This window comes from Pungitius pungitius, chromosome 7 (genome assembly GCF_949316345.1).
Source record: "Pungitius pungitius chromosome 7, fPunPun2.1, whole genome shotgun sequence".
Classification (NCBI taxonomy): domain Eukaryota; kingdom Metazoa; phylum Chordata; class Actinopteri; order Perciformes; family Gasterosteidae; genus Pungitius; species Pungitius pungitius.
The window spans coordinates 16,668,511-16,685,260 of NC_084906.1; the positions used below are offsets into that span (position 1 = coordinate 16,668,511).

The 16,750-nt window shown below is 43.2% G+C and overlaps 1 protein-coding gene across 7 annotated transcripts in view; it reads left to right on the top strand.

Moving 5' to 3' along the window:
- Positions 1–16,750, top strand: part of LOC119216279 (voltage-dependent R-type calcium channel subunit alpha-1E) — a 77,777-nt gene that overhangs the window by 40,080 nt on the left and 20,947 nt on the right. For 5 of the 7 annotated variants that reach the window (XR_009956683.1, XM_062563239.1, XM_062563238.1 and 2 more), the window contains 8 exons: positions 4,664–4,767; positions 5,471–5,629; positions 6,716–6,906; positions 8,673–8,776; positions 9,396–9,511; positions 9,732–9,785; positions 15,347–15,388; positions 16,526–16,621. Coding sequence is in view for 6 of the 7 variants with exons in the window: in XM_062563239.1 (XP_062419223.1) it covers positions 4,664–4,767; positions 5,471–5,629; positions 6,716–6,906; positions 8,673–8,776; positions 9,396–9,511; positions 9,732–9,785; positions 15,347–15,388; positions 16,526–16,621 (866 nt within the window). In the remaining variant the exon portion in view is untranslated. The remainder of the gene's footprint in view (positions 1–4,663; positions 4,768–5,470; positions 5,630–6,715; positions 6,907–8,672; positions 8,777–9,395; positions 9,512–9,731; positions 9,786–15,346; positions 15,389–16,525; positions 16,622–16,750) is intronic. The other 2 variants (XM_062563240.1, XM_062563242.1) reach the window with 1 other exon arrangement.

The window sequence follows — 16,750 nt, forward strand, 5'->3', positions numbered from 1 at the left end:
TGCTCTCACTGAGGTTTCTTCCTTTTTCCTCCCTATTTAAAGGTATTTTTTGGGGGGGGGGGGGCTCCTGCATATAGGGCACAGTAAAATGTTGCATGTTCTAAAATCCTGCAGTTTTGGTACATTTAGCGTTATCATATGAAAAAAAAGCAGGACAATATTCATATGTCACTTTTTCAAACATTTAAAGAGAAATTCATGTAAATACATCAAGAACTTTTCCAAGGATAATGTTTGGCAGTAACACAAAGTTGTTAAATAATATAAATAATTAATTTAAATGTAGATATGTTGAATTTGTTTTTTGAAAAAGTGACATATGAATATTGTCCTGCTTTTGGTTTCATATGATAATGCTAAATGTACCAAAACTGCGCAGTATTTCAGAACGTGCAACATTTTACAAACTGTGCCCCATACCTGCACACATACAGGGGTCCTGGGGCAGAGAATGTCGTATGTGTAAGGATTGTAAAGCCCTCTGAGGCAAATTATGGATCGTGGGCTACGCAAACAAAATGTAATTTAATTGACTGCGGTGGAAATGAAATCAACAAATATTCCGCTGTCAATCATCTCTATCTGCCATCTCACAAAGAAAACCTGAAGAGTAACCAGAAATCTTGTATTTGACTGTCTTCTTTTTTACCTTTTGTATATTTTACTTATTGGATCGATTCTTCTTTAGAATGGCCACTTCTACTTTTGTTGCTAAAATACCTTTTCTTTATGAAATATCTGTAAAAACATTTGGAATGCAGGACATACGCTTGTCATTAAATTATTCTCCTGCTTTGTGTTATTGATCTTTATATTTAACAAGAAACTGCCTGCTGAAATTGACATTCTTCCTCTCAAGATCATGAAAAAAACGTTTTATTTAAAGTTCAACTTGCAGGATTAATTCGTTTTGTTATGTTTGAATCCAATATATTCAACTTTGTACTTGGCAGATAGTTTTTCTTGAAACATACTGTTTCCGGGCAGTGATTTTGGCATTATGCAACACTTCCAACCTTCTCATTGGCTTAGCATACTGTAAGTGAACTTTCAAGACCTTAGAAAGAGTTGTTGTGCCAACGACTCGTCTCTGTTGCTGCTCTGAATTAACATGTCACACTCACTCCCTCTCTCCCTCCTACTCTCTAACTCGCTCCCTTCCAACAGATGGCTAATAAATAATTTACCAAATATTAATTATTCATTTTGGCCCGAGAGTAAACATTTACCTAACTGACACATAAACCAATATGCAGGCTGATACTCGCATAAAGCCAGGCCAGTATCTCAGGCTGTGGATATAAGGAGCGGCAACATTTAGTCTTGCATAACAACTTGAATATCGCATGTGTGTGTGTGTGTGTGTGTGTGTGTGTTTATGTGTTTCCGATAGAGAGAGAGAAAGAGACAATAAAAAGGATGAGGGGGGAGTAAGAAATGAGAGAGCACACTGTGGGAGGCGCAGAGGCTTATATTAACGAAACCAACCAAAGCAGCACTGTAGGAGTTCCTCAACACAATTCCTCAATTCCACAATGCACACACACACACACACACACTCAGAGAGATTGTCAAGTGTCATTGCTGTTGAAAACTTTCTAGAATCAACCAGGATCACTTTGTTTTAAGAAAGAAATCTTCAGAGTCAAATATTTTAAAGTTCCCTTTGTTGTAGCATGGACGGACACAGTTACCAAGTTACCTTGAGTCAGAAATGGTTCTTAACTTTGGACAAAACTGCATAAAAACAGCATGTTCAGATCTCCTGCACTGAATTGTCACATTTAGATGCATTAATGGATCCCTTCTTGGAAGCCAGTCCATTCTGGGTGAGCGATTGCAATTGCGTTGCACAGCGCTTTACTTTATTAGTTAATGACCACGTGTTTTTATTCCAGCCCACCTTCACCAGCTGGTTGTGTGTGTCTCTCCATCGAGTGCAGCGCTCCTAGATTCTCTCCTCCTGATGCAATCGACTGCTAGTCAGGTTCCTGGTTTGAACACATTCACACATTAATGACCATACAGCTTATGGTGTATCGCTTTTTGTCGAGTGCAAACTTAACTTCCCGGGAACTAAAAACGATATATTTATCAGCAGACCATTTATTAGAAAAACTACAACAGTAATATTCTAACATTTTGATGATATAAAAAAAAGCATCTTGTGCACTAAACTTGACTTTAGGGTTAAAAGCCTGTGGAGTCGATACAATAGCCAGGTGTGCTCGTATGGTATTAGTTAGCAGCTGGACAGTGACGGGGGGGAGAATAAGTCACAACGTTATCAGTATCACAGTACGACGGTTGTCACAACACATTTGTCACGCAGCAGCAGGCTGCCGCTTCTGCACGGCACGTCATTTGTGAATGACTTTATTGCGGCTGACGGCTCATCAGCCGGGTTCACTACTCTCTGTGTCTCACACCACGCCCGCAGATGAGTGCGGGCTCGACGGTGACGTCCCTCTGAGTGACATCTCGGAGAAACGTGTTCATCAATGGACTGCAATCCGTTTCAAGATGCTCTTTTTTACCATCAGGCAAAAAAGCTCAAATGAACACCATCTGGTTTAGTTGGCAGATGGCAAAATATTTTGGATACGGTGTGGGAAATAACAGTTGAATATAAGTAAGAGAATTTTAATAACAACACTTTATTCCCACAACAGTGATTCTTTCTTTTGCGCCAAATCAGCCATGTGTTGTTCTTCTCGTGGCTTATTTACATGTGACATTTTCCGTGGCCAACCTTCACCTCCCTCATCTCCGTCATGTAGAGGCTGGCGATGTCCAGACGGCATTGGTGTGCAGCATAGTTGTCATGACGATGTTTGGAACGCACTGAAGTGAAGGAAAGTAAGAGGTCGCTGGACATTTGGTCCAGTTTTCTATTTTAGATTAAGTTGTTTTTACAGAAAGTTCCAAATCCAGTTGACCGTAAAATGCATTGATCCCCTTCAGTACCATCAGCAACCCTCGACACACCCAATACACATAAAACATTTTGTCCAACTTGGACCTAAAAAACACCACCGTGTGAAGATGAATTCATATTGTGGCATATAGACAACATCTGTGCCGAGAATATCGTTCCATCCAGCCAATCAAATCTGCAACTGCTGTGTATTTACAGCTTTAACACCATTCTATTGGCACGAGGGAGATGCTGACTGCCAGACTCCAGCTCAAAGAGGCACAGACTGAGAACGAGCAGCAAACATTCTATTTCTGGCTCTAGAGCCACTTTCTAATTCACAGGCATGGACACATGCTTCCTTGGCTTAGATGACAATTAAAACTCCTGCTAACACAACTTTTCCAGGAAGAAGTTGAGAGCAAAAAAATTCTCTAAACGGCAAGCGGTCCTGATAAGAGGACGGGACCCATGACGTCCACTAACAGTGGCCCAAATGAGGTGGCCACCTGTAGACCCCGCGTGCCTTTTGTCTCCATAACAACTAAGGAGGTCTCAGGGAAGATTGAGAGGTGGAGGAAGTGGGGGACACAATGAGCGAGGTGGCAGATCGGGGTAACAGTTAGGAAGTACAGAGAGGTGTTGGGGGTGAAAATGGGAAGCAGAATAGTTAGAGGTGTGAAGCTGACGAGGATAATTCTATTTCTGTATTTGTGTGGATGATGTGAGCTATTTCTAGTCTTTCTCTCACCTCGTTCCCTCTTTTCGTGTCACTCTCTCTCTCTACATCGCTTTCTTCTGTTAATTAAATCAGATGAAGCTCTGTGATTCCTAACACCAGACAGGACTCATTTTTAATCAGGTTTCTGGGTCTGTGTCGCTGTGTCTCTGTGTGACATCGAGTATGCCATCATCTTAGAGTAAATTACAGTAAGATGCTGTTAAGATTTTGTGCTTAAATTGTCGAACTTTGACATAATACCTTGGATTTCAATCACCTTACTCCTCCATCCATGTCTTTGCTTTTCTTTCGGTGACAACCAGTTAAAAAGGATATAAAAGAGTGTTCAGGTCGCCGGGAAAATGGATAAACACAGTCAAAGGTGCCAGCGTAATTGGTGAGGAGGTTGTATAAAAACAGGTGGGAGGAAAAGGCAGGTGAGGTATGAAGGTATCGAGAGGAGCGAGAAAAAGGGAAGCGGAAGGGCAGACTGATGAGGAATGGGGTGGGGCAACGGACGAGAGACAACAAGACATGAAAATGGAACTTTTTGGGGACCAGCTTTGTGGAGCAGATAAGAGGATCCGTGTGATCGCAACACGTGTGTGTGTGTATGTGTGTGAGAGAGAGTGTGTGTTTCCCCACATGCTTCATGTCCCTCCAGCCTTGGGGTGTCTTGCCATCCTTTGACAGAGCTGCTTTCTTTGTTCTCCTCCTAAATAGCAGTTGTCACAACCGTTGCATCCTCCCACACACAGCCAAAAGCCCCGAAAAGCCTCCCTGTTGTTTTCTCTGTTTTCTCTCTGCGTGCTGGAGACCTCACACACCATATCTAAGCTCTGCAGCCATCCTCTAACACTGCGTGTGTGTGTGTGACTGTGTTTTTCGTGTGTCTGTGAGTCCACTGATTTGACGCCACTCCGCAACGCATTTAAAAAAAAAAGAAGAGAAAACCGTCAAATTGTGGCATTCATGTCCTTCTGCAATCAGCGCTGGTTTGTGTGGGTTTGTGTTCTGCTGTGCAGGATCCTGGCTGCAGCGGGCGCACACCTGAACATCTCAGTGGACCTGAGGACTCTGAGGGCCGTGCGAGTGCTGCGTCCCCTCAAACTGGTGTCAGGCATCCCGAGTAAGAGCCACGTAACATCAATATAAATATATATATATATGTATGTTATAGCTGAGGTCAAGTAAATAAAACACATCGTCTGACTCCCCTCGGTGTATCTATTCGTTGGCCATGTTTGGTCAGGTTTTCAGATGTGGCATTCTAAATTTATGTAGCGCAAATGGATTTTTTGTTAATTACTCTTATTTGTTTTTTAAAGCAAAAAGCAGTTCTAAAAAACTAAACTGCCTGCGTCGATGCAGACACAAATTGAAAGACGTACATGCGCTTTAGAAATAAAGGTTGAATACATGAATAAATTGCAGATGACCTTCATTAAATTTCAGTTCCAATTTCTGCATAAAGTATTGTTTTTTTGTGGTTGATTAATCTGATCATTCTCTTTATTAATACATGAATTGTTTGGTTGGTAACAATGTCCTTCATAATTTTCCCAGATTACAACTTGAAGTTAAAATTCCAAACATATTGAGTCCACCATCATATTAAGCAAGGCTAAAATCCAACCTTCATTTGAGAGGTTTGAATAAGTCGTTTGATTCAAATGACTTGAATGCTTAATTGAGCATTAAAGAAGTTGAAGGTTAATTCTCTGTTGATAATAAATAATAAAGCTTTTCAGCTCGAATTGAAAAGCTAGTCATTCAATCAGCGCGAAGGACACGTGTTTTAATGATTTGTCTTTACTTCGCTCTACTTCTAGGTCTGCAGATAGTCCTGAAGTCCATAATGAAGGCCATGGTTCCTCTGCTGCAGATCGGCCTGCTGCTCTTTTTTGCAATCCTCATGTTCGCCATCATCGGCCTGGAATTTTACAGCGGCAGACTGCACTACACCTGCATGCCGCAGCCTGGGATCCTGGGTACAGACGCACTCCTTGTTGTGACACGGTGGAAAGTGATGCTTACACTAGCACATGTATATCTGTACAGATGTGTATATGAGATGTATAACGTGTTGGCCTGTGTCTACCAGTAATAGGGATCATTATTACATTCAAGAACATTTCTTTTAGACTATGCAAGTTCACTACAGTTATAATTGATTACAGTTGATTTGATGTATTAATTCATATCACAGCCTTTGTCTGAACATTTCATCTGTCTGACAATGTTTAGAGAACCGTTTGAAAGTATTTCATTACACAGGAGTTTGGTCCACATAAGTAGGTGGTGAGTTCATTTGTTATATAACAAATGTTATTACTGTTTGTACTGATCCAGTGCTCCAGTTCAGAAACACACACACACACACACACACACACAATGCAATCAGTCATTCTACTCTGTGTTGGTAGCCAACAGCGATGTCTTGTAAATACTGTTATTCAGATATTTAAGGCAAGAACTGATTTAAATTGCATTGCACAACAGAGCTCATGCTGTGGATGGTGTTATTGACCGTGTGCCGTGTCTTTAGGTAGCGGCGCCATCTTTATAGTCACGAAGGCGCGCGCACACACACACACACACACACACACACAGTCAGGCTGCACCTGCAGGCTCGATCAAAACAGTCAGCGTTGTCCTGTATAATTGTAAAAAAATGCGGCTCATTGTGCATTCACAGCTGTCATTAAGCTCCACGCTGTCCCCGTCACGCCGCAGCTGAATGGACAGTCAGATAACAAGGCGGACCGAAGTGTGTGTTTTCCCGTCACTGAGCGGTCACGATAGCGTTCTGACAGGTGTAGAGAGGTTTCCTTTATTCTTCTTGACTCTAATTAATTCTTCATGCATTTTATGACAAGTGGTCAGTGAGATATCTCTGAGGCTCAGGATTCGCTGCCACACGTGTCAACCGTAGAGCACTAATGAAGGGCATAGCTGTGCAACAGGCGGGAGAATAAAACACATTAAACAGCCGGTAGCTTCCAAAATCAAACGCTAGCTTTCAGTGAACAGGCAAAGTGCGTTTTACTCTGGTCCTCGTTGTACGACACTTTCAGAAAACGAAACGGTGGACTCCTCTGAGTACGAGGTGCCGTGTGGCGACCGCCAGTGTCCGACCAAATACACCTGCAACGACACGTGGATCGGCCCGAATGACGGCATCACTCAGTTTGACAACATCCTGTTTGCTGTTCTCACCGTTTTTCAATGCATCACCATGGAGGGATGGACCACTGTCCTCTACAATGTAAGACGGCCTCTCACGCACGCACACACACACACACACACACACACACACGCACACGCACACGCACACACACACACCTGGCACGTAACGCTGTACTGGATTTCTGCAAATTGTTGAGGCGCAGCAGTGTTTTGTCACACTCTAGATGCCAATAACACTGAAGAACAGAAGCTGCTTTTTGCACATCCTCCTCTCAGACAGCGTTGCCCCCAGTGGATGGACACCGTGGGCTCAGGGTTACAGCCATTCGTTTTTTAAAACTGTACAGAGCTCCGTTAATTCCTTTTTTGCTCTCGGATTTCGCCATTTTTATTCTCTCTATATTTATTCTATATTTATCTCATTTATATATTTAACGTCAAACCTGCTGCAACATGCTGCAAGGGCTGAAAAGAGATTAGACTGCCCACCCACAAGCTATGAAATACGCCACGCTTCACAATCTCTTAGAGAAATGATCTAGGATTAATGACTGTGTGTCTGTCTTATATGAACACGAAGAAAGCTTTTAGGGATCTTTAAATACACATCAATAATGTTTATAATTTCTTTAAAGGGGGATCTTAATGGTGAGCCTATTAGAAAACTCCCTCAGCCACGACTGTACACGTTGTTCTGTAGGAAACTCAACGTGTTCATGCTCAAGGGCTGTTTTGAGTTCTCTGACAATTGTACAACGGAAAACAGAAGAATACCTCATCATGTTCACAGTGACCGTGACAATGTTATTTTCTGCTGTTGAGTGACTGTATTGAAGTGGTGCAACGTGATTCAGGAGCGTCTGTGTCAGAGTTTGAGGAGCAGGGACACACACACACACACACACGCACACACACACACACACACACAGACAGTTGGTAGACAGAAAGGCAAGCTAAGGAAGATGGTGGCACCATCAATATAAATCCAATCATGTCCAATCATGACCCGCTGTGGTTGAATTACAAGCTCCTGCTCAGAGAGAGCCAAAGTACACAATCCAGCCCGCAGAGAAGCATTTTGCAAAACAAAATATCCCCGCTGCTACCAGAACAACTGTCCCGCCTTATTTACACAATGCTGAACCATTTTAGAGACATTTGGTAATGTAATGGACTTTTGGAAAATCTGTTATTGCCTCATATTAGAAGGAAATATGTTCAGAAGCTTTTCTGAACATACCAAGAAAGTCCTTTGTATGATCGTGACGTTTTAGCTCTAGAGTAAGAGAATTTAGGAAGTCTCAGTAAACTTAATGAATTTCACCAGGCTGTAGTCTAAAGATTTTGACCATTTGAGACATCTTCAATCAGAAGAAGAAGGAAAGGTGTCTATCTTACTGTCTTGTAAGTACTTTTATAATAATATATTCGTTAATAAGCAAATCTGTGGAAACCAAAAGCAAATCATCAAATTAATCAACAATCACCTAATTTCTCCTTCTCTTTTACCTCTGATCTCAGATCTCAATAAAGCATCCACTCACACACACACACACACACACTGCTGTGCCCGGGTGTCGTTTTGCAGTCAACCAGCTGCTCATTCAGTTTTTACTGAGATGGATTTTCCAGGTTGATTGCATCGGGAGGAAGATGGGAGGATGACACGCTGAAATCACATCCACATACGTGACGCAACTGTTGGATGCCCTGCCTGCTCATGTGACTTGAACCTTCAGCAGCCGACCCAAATCCCTCCACACGTGTACCTCCTCCCATGGCAGCATGAATCAGCTCCAGCCTGAAGTGATTTTACTGAATTTAGAACTGGATCTGATGTTTCAGACTGACGATGCCTTGGGCCCCAGATACAACTGGCTCTACTTCATCCCTCTCATCATCATCGGCTCTTTCTTTGTCCTGAATCTTGTGCTGGGAGTCCTCTCTGGGTAGGTTTTTTTTTAAATTTATTTTTACCTGTTACCTGTTAGACCAATTGTCAACTAATACGGCTTTAGGTGAAGGTGAGGTGTGAGCAAGCATTCTGCTCAGGGACGTCACTTTGGCCCTCAAGACCCACAACGGAGAAAAGGAGATACTCAACTGACTAAAGGCCGCTCAAATGCACTTAGTTTTGCTCTCTGTCAAGATCCGCTCATTCTTACGAGGACAGAGGTTCAGCTGTTAGTTTTTCTTTCACGTCCCGCCGAGGGTCACGTCCCGGCTTTCAAAGTCGACGGCCCTTGAAATTGACTGAAGTCGCGGTTTACAGTCTACGCCGCGCGCTGCCTTTTGACTGACTGGCAAAGAAGCCGCTGGCGAATCGTTGCACAACCAGTATGTGTCAGAGTTTTTTTAAAGTTCATTCATTAACGCAAAGGTTAAATTTGGAAGCCACAGTGCGAGAGGCCTCCTCTCGTCTCGTGGGGCTGAAATGAGCAATGACAAGATTTCCAGACGACAATAGACCCCCCCCCCCCCTCCCTCCCCAACCGATTGTCTTCAAGAGGATTTATACAGAGAGTACACATAGTCATTTTGTGGTCTTCGATCTTGTTTTCCCCGCAGGGAATTTGCAAAGGAGAGGGAGAGGGTGGAAAATCGCAGGGCTTTCATGAAACTGAGGCGCCAACAGCAGATCGAGAGAGAGCTCAACGGCTACCGGGCCTGGATCGACAGAGCAGGTGGCTTAAGTCCCCCGGTCACGGCTCAGGGACACCAAGGATTTGGCTTTTGATGCGAAAAAAAGAAAAATCAATACTCCACCTTAAGCTCCAAGACTAATCCTATCAATTTCGCAAATTCTGTTTCTGCTTCCATCACAATTGAGACACAGCTGTTGGTGCAACATGTCTCTCCACATCTGCTCATTTTGTCATGTCGTTCTGACTTTCTGCCTCGCAGAGGAAGTGATGCTCGCCGAGGAGAACACGAATGCGGGGACTTCCGCCCTCGATGGTAAGTCGGCAAACGGCCTTGTTTCTGTCACGGTTTGGGTCTGCTTGTCTTATTTTGTAGCTTTCTTGTGTCTCGTGTCTCTGGGTGAGCTTCACTTCCTGTCCTGTGATTGCCTGATTGCTTCCACCTGTGTCCAATCACCTGCACCTCCCTTGTGTATTTAAGCCCTGTGTGCCAGTTGTCTAACGTCACTCTTTGTTGGAGCACGTCTAGGTTTTGTTTTTTGGTAATAAAGAGCACTTCGTCATTGGAACCCCTGCATCTGAGTCCTGTCTTCCGCCCGCAACCTGCTCCAGCATCTCGCCTTCTGTGACAGAAGGCGAGATGCTGGACAACAACGAGTGACGTTAGACAATGACGCGACAAAGGACAACTGGCACACAGGGCTTAAATACACAAGGGAGGTGCAGGTGATTGGACACAGGTGGAAGCAATCAGGCAATCACAGGACAGGAAGTGAAGCTCACCCAGAGACACGAGACACAAGAAAGCTACAAAATAAGACAAGCAGACCCAAACCGTGACAGTTTCCTCGTGCGCTTTGCCTTTCCCTCGCGTTGTTTTACGCTCTATTTCTCTTTGACTGAATCGGTTTTAAGGCCGGCAAGTACGCTCAATGAAAACTGTGCTTCTATTGAAAGCGGTTCAAGCACACGCCGTTAGAGTCTGCGTGGTGTTTTAGGTTGACACACTTTTTTATTTTTGAAACTGGTTGAATTACATTTTCAACATTTTTTTTTTAGCTATTCTAGCAACAACCACTATAATAATATCTCAACAACTACTGGCTGGATTGACAATAAATACTTTGTCCTTGTTTGTAGTGGATGAATCCTACAGATCCTAAAGGGATCCTCTTAATTAACAACTAGCGCCATTGTTATTCCCCCAATATTTTTGATTTATTACCTGATATCAACCAAACCCATGACCTTCCCATAAGCCCCCTGGTGATAATGACTAAAAATGATTGTAGACATGATTCCTCGTTTAACATCCGTTCAAACAATGTGGCCACCAATCGTTAGGCAGCAGTGGGAAGCAGGCTTTGCCATCATTGGTGAGGTTGAAGTCTCGTGTAGTAGGCCTATATCCCAAATTTCCCCGAATTAATGATCAACAAAAACTGTACGGTACAGGATTTAGGACACTAGACATCGCCACAGACGGACACTGTGCCCTCCCTGACCAACCCAGTCTCCAAAAAAGCGTGAAATGGCTACGTTGGTCCACCATGATAAACGTAGTCATGTCACGTTTTCCCCCAAAATAACGTTACTATGTTACGTTTCTTTTGGCCCATTCATTTACATTGCTTTGCAAATAGGTCACGTGACTATCAAGTTTCCCGGTAGCGAAAAGAAAAACATGGCGGACGGTCAGCATAGTCTCCGTGAAAAACACAATATTTTAAGAAAGCATCAGCATTTGTATGCATTTCGATGGCATTTCTAGCGAGAAGTATGCGTTATTCTTTCATAATCTTCTATCAGAGACTGTAGAAGACCTTCCGTTTATTCGTTTCTGCGAAGATTTGAGTGTCTCTTTGGGAAAGCGTGGCTACGCAACGCCTTTAACGGCGCATTATTAAAAAAACACTTCCAGTGGGGGCGTTACCGTAAAGAGGCGTTCAGCCTTAAAGCCACTAATCGCCAAACAAAACAAACTCAAAGCACACGAATCACATTATGACTTTTTAAACATAAATTCCCTTATTTTTATGAGTTTTCAATGAAAGAATGCATAATTTCCGGGTGTAGGCATGCCCGGGACATCCCGAATTATGGGCAATTTTGATTTGTCCAGCTTTTTGACAGCTCCAGTCCCGACTTCCAATCACAGCCTCCTAAGTCAATGACGCGCCTTAAACTTTCGGTTGTTGTGAAGTTGTGTGAGTGTAACTCCCCCCCCCCGAACATTACGTCTTGTTTACATGGAAAAGGGGAGCGGGGCTTCGCCTTCAGAGCGGAGCGTCATTTCTCGCTCCACACGTCTCCTCTTTTTACTGGCCAGGAAAACGGGCGATCTATCCCACGTGGGTCTGGCTCCATTCCATTGGCTCTGACGAATCCATGGAGAGGCGGGACTTATCATTTTCCCGGCAAACGGAGCTGCATTGCTTGCCCTGTGCGTGAAGTGGCCGTGAGGCCTCCACTAAAGTCTCTCTCTATTTGTTCTGCTTTACTCAATAAAAGTAAAACCTTTACAGATATACTGTCCACACACTAGGCTAACATAACGGAGATTCCAGGCTTCGTCCTTTATGTTTTATGGGGATAAAGCCTCTGTAAGTAGTTTTTTCCCAAGCAAATCTGAGTTTCTTCTGTTTTTTGTGTGTCCCATACAAATATCAAAATATATATACTGATTTTCACATCCAAACACACTCACTTATGTTCCCTTTTATCATGACAACAAGAAATTTCAAGATAAACCTTTTGCTTTCATAAATATGACAGTTTTAGTGTGTAAATGCCCAGCAGTGTACAGTCCGGGGGCCCCTATCGGGCCACTTGTTAGATGGTTCGATTAGTATCACTACTATACTTTGATCTGATGACTAATTTGCACATCATGCTCGTACCGGCATGGCTTCGCCCTTCCCAGGCATAGTTCATCATCTTCCGGGGTCCTATAGCCAGTGTTGGGAAAGTTTACTTTCTACATTAACTAGTTCAAAGTTTAGTTCACACATTTAAAAAATGAACTAGTTCAGTTCATAGTTCAAAATATTTGAAATAAGTTCACGGTTCCAAAAAATGAACTAGTTTAGTTCTTTTTTTCCATACGTTGCTGCGAGCTATTTTTTTATTTTAATATTGCCACAGCCCAGAACCACAGACAGCAATTATTTGATCAGTTTTAACACTGAAGCTATGCATCAGATTTAATCTTCATATCCAATTTTGAATCCTTATCCAACCAGGGTTTACATTAGCATTGAGGGGACAGCATTTCCCCTTTGTTGCTTTAATGTTGCTGTCATTCACTCCACACTAGCAGCAGTTGCAGAGTTCACCCCTACACTACATTCTCAAACACATGCTGCTTGAATGGTCTTTTTTAAATAAGGTATTATAAAAAGAAAAACAGGACAGTAATCATTAAGGTGCAAATGTTTGCAAAGAAAGGTCAGATTCCTCCCATCCTCACCGACCTTGTCAGTAACTTCATAAAACTCTTTAAAATTATTATACGCCGCCTCTGCTACACTTATCAATGCTCGTTTACGGTGTGTTTTCTATAGAAATCTGGCACCCCATTGAACGACATTAACCTGAAAGAACGTGCCGTAGAAACCAGAATGAACGAGTTCACAGTAACGTTCATCGGGCATTAATACAGTACGTTCAATTCACGTTCGCCCAAAATATCAACGAGTTCATGAACTATCGTTCAATGAACGCGTTCAGGCACAACACTGTCCCGAAAGGGCCGGGATCGCACCTCACCCAGCATGCCTCGGCCTTCACTTTTTTCACTACAGAGTTTTGTTGCACCCTGTGACTCCGGCGTTAGACTCCTTCGACTGAGTTTCAAGATGGGTTGGATGGGTTACTGACTAAAATGTATGCCCCCACCCCCTAACTGCCTCAGGGCAAGTTGTAAATATAATAAGTCAAATAAGTCAAACAAGCAAGTTGTATCTGGTTTAACCCTTTTATTCCTGTAGGCGTTTTTTAGGCCTCATGCTGGAAATTGCATTTACACACTAAACTAGGATAACGCATGTCTGATGACAGTGACAGTGAGTCTGTCGATCAAGATGAGGATGGAGACATAGTAGAGGTTGAAAATCCTCCTTGTTGAACACCCCACAATACATTCTGTGCTCTCCCTGGCATAACATTTCTAATGATATCATGTCCCCCCCTTCAGTATTTTAAGACATTCTTCAGGTTATTGTAGGCCAGTTGAATGTGTATGCCATACAATTTGACACAAACAAGCCCTTTAAGTTTACATGTTTTGTATGTGGATTTTGTACATACAGTGTTGGTCATTTAATTTCTTTGTTTAATATTTTTGAATTTATGTTTGAATCCATTTGTGGTTAATGTGCTCAAAATGCACTACTTTCTTAATGCTTACATTGCTTGTTTGACCTATTATATTTACAAGTTGCCCTGAGGCAACAGACCTAAATCAAGTTAGGGGGTGGGGGCATATATTTTAGTCAGTAACCCATCAAACCCATCTAACAAGTGGCCCGATAGGGGCCCTCGGACCGTACACTGCTGGGCCTTTACACACTAAAACTGTCATATTTATGAAAGCAAAAGGTTTATCTTGAAATTTCTTGTTGTCATGATAAAAGGGAACATAAGTGAGTGTGTTTGGATGTGAAAATCAGTATATATATTTTGATATTTGTATGGGACACACAAAAAACAGAAGAAACTCAGATTTGCTTGGGAAAAAACTACTTACAGAGGCTTTATCCCCATAAAACATAAAGGACGAAGCCTGGAATCTCCGTTATGTTAGCCTAGTGTGTGGACAGTATATCTGTAAAGGTTTTACTTTTATTGAGTAAAGCAGAACAAATAGAGAGAGACTTTAGTGGAGGCCTCACGGCCACTTCACGCACAGGGCAAGCAATGCAGCTCCGTTTGCCGGGAAAATGATAAGTCCCGCCTCTCCATGGATTCGTCAGAGCCAATGGAATGGAGCCAGACCCACGTGGGATAGATCGCCCGTTTTCCTGGCCAGTAAAAAGAGGAGACGTGTGGAGCGAGAAATGACGCTCCGCTCTGAAGGCGAAGCCCCGCCCCCCTTTTCCATGTAAACAAGACGTAATGTTCGGGGGGGGGAGTTACACTCACACAACTTCACAACAACCGAGAGTTTAAGGCGCGTCATTGACTTAGGAGGCTGTGATTGGAAGTCGGGACTGGAGCTGTCAAAAAGCTGGACAAATCAAAATTGCCCATAATTCGGGATGTCCCGGGCTTGCCTACACCTTGTTTAAAAAGTCATAATGTGATTCGTGTGCTTTGAGTTTGTTTTGTTTGGCGATTAGTGGCTTTAAGGCTGAACGCCTCTTTACGGTAACGCCCCCACTGGAAGTGTTTTTTTAATAATGCGCCGTTAAAGGCGTTGCGTAGCCACGCTTTCCCAAAGAGACACTCAAATCTTCGCAGAAACGAATAAACGGAAGGTCTTCTACAGTCTCTGATAGAAGATTATGAAAGAATAACGCATACTTCTCGCTAGAAATGCCATCGAAATGCATACAAATGCTGATGCTTTCTTAAAATATTGTGTTTTTCACGGAGACTATGCTGACCGTCCGCCATGTTTTTCTTTTCGCTACCGGGAAACTTGATAGTCACGTGACCTATTTGCAAAGCAATGAAAATGAATGGGCCAAAAGAAACGTAACATAGTAACGTTATTTTGGGGGAAAACGTGACATGACTACGTTTATCATGGTGGACCAACGTAGCCATTTCACGCTTTTTTGGAGACTGGGTTGCCCTGACCTTGGCAATTCTACATTGACCTTTCGTCCTCGCTAAACCAGCAGAGCTTTTTATTAAATGTTGATTGATTGGCAGCTCTCAGGAGCCTCCCAGAGTGGAGTACAGGTGGCGCCTACGGTGAGGACCGCCGTCTGTTACTAATACCGCCTCATGTGACACACACACATACACACGCGCAGCCACACACACACGCGCATACAGGAACACATGGGAGAGAAAGTGCCCAACAACATATATGTTTCTTGTTTTTGTCACAGAGAGGAAAGAATACACAAGAAGAATATCAAAGACAAACAATAAATTCAATGCAAATCTAGAGTAAAAACAGCTGTGCAGAAGCTCCGGCTGCTTTTGATTAAAAGAAAGGTGGCGCACTGTGGTTGCCTAAGCAACCATTGGCCCATGTGCTTGTGTGTGAGTGTGCTGATAGGATGCATTGTTCATGCCAGTGTGTGAAGTGGCAGCAATATGTGTGTGTGTTTGTGTGTGTGTGTGTGTGTGTGTGTGTGTGTGTGTGCGTGTGTTTGAGCAACAGCTTATTAAAAAAAGAGTCCTCACACAAATATTGAGAGTAGATTCAGAAGGGAGCAGGCAAGGTACGAGTGGACGTAGGACGCACAATACCCGGCGTGGAAGGTCAAAACACACTCATCGCACCCACCTCGGCATGTGTGCACTGCACGGCATGTGCCTGATCCTGTATGGCAGCAGCTGAAATGACAGAAATGCATGGGCCGTCAAGCCGCCTCAGAGCATGCGTTGCTGTGACGGAGATCCCGAAATAGCACCAGAAGGTGCGCATTCGGGTTGTTTGGATCATTACACTAACATTAAAAGATCATTTTAATCTCAATTCAACGGCAGCATTCATTTGTTCCACAGTCCCTCCCAGCTAACTTCCCAAACATTAGCACGTCATGCTGATAATCCATGTTGTGATTTTCTCATCATTTTCTTTGTATCATTATCTCTATATTGCTTTTCAAGTTTCCACATACTGGATACTGCCTGAGTTGACGCGTTTCTTAAAGACGTAAAGGTGGTCATGCACAAGGCAGTTTGTTGGGCCACATTGACATACTGTCAGTTTAAATGCTAAATACGCTGTATATTTTTTGATCAACCAAAATTGGACCCAAACCAACACGTGCAATTAAAACCAGTGTTTCTCACGTTGCCCAATGTTTAGCTTTGTGTCAAAGTTTGAACACCTTGTTCTGAGACTTTCTTATGTTCAACCTGCTCTGTCCGCAGTGTTGAAGAGAGCCACCACCATCAAGAGGCGAGGGATGGATGCGGTGCATCGAGGGCAACCGGGCGAGGAGCCATATGGCGACTTCTCCTCAGTGGGTGAGTGGGAGTCTGGACGTGCTGATGGATACGGGTGCACAAAGTGTAAGGCGTACCCCCGTTGGGGCGTGCTGATTTTTTACCTAAAGGGTCAGGGTCACAGATACTGAAGGGGCTCCTGCTGTTTTC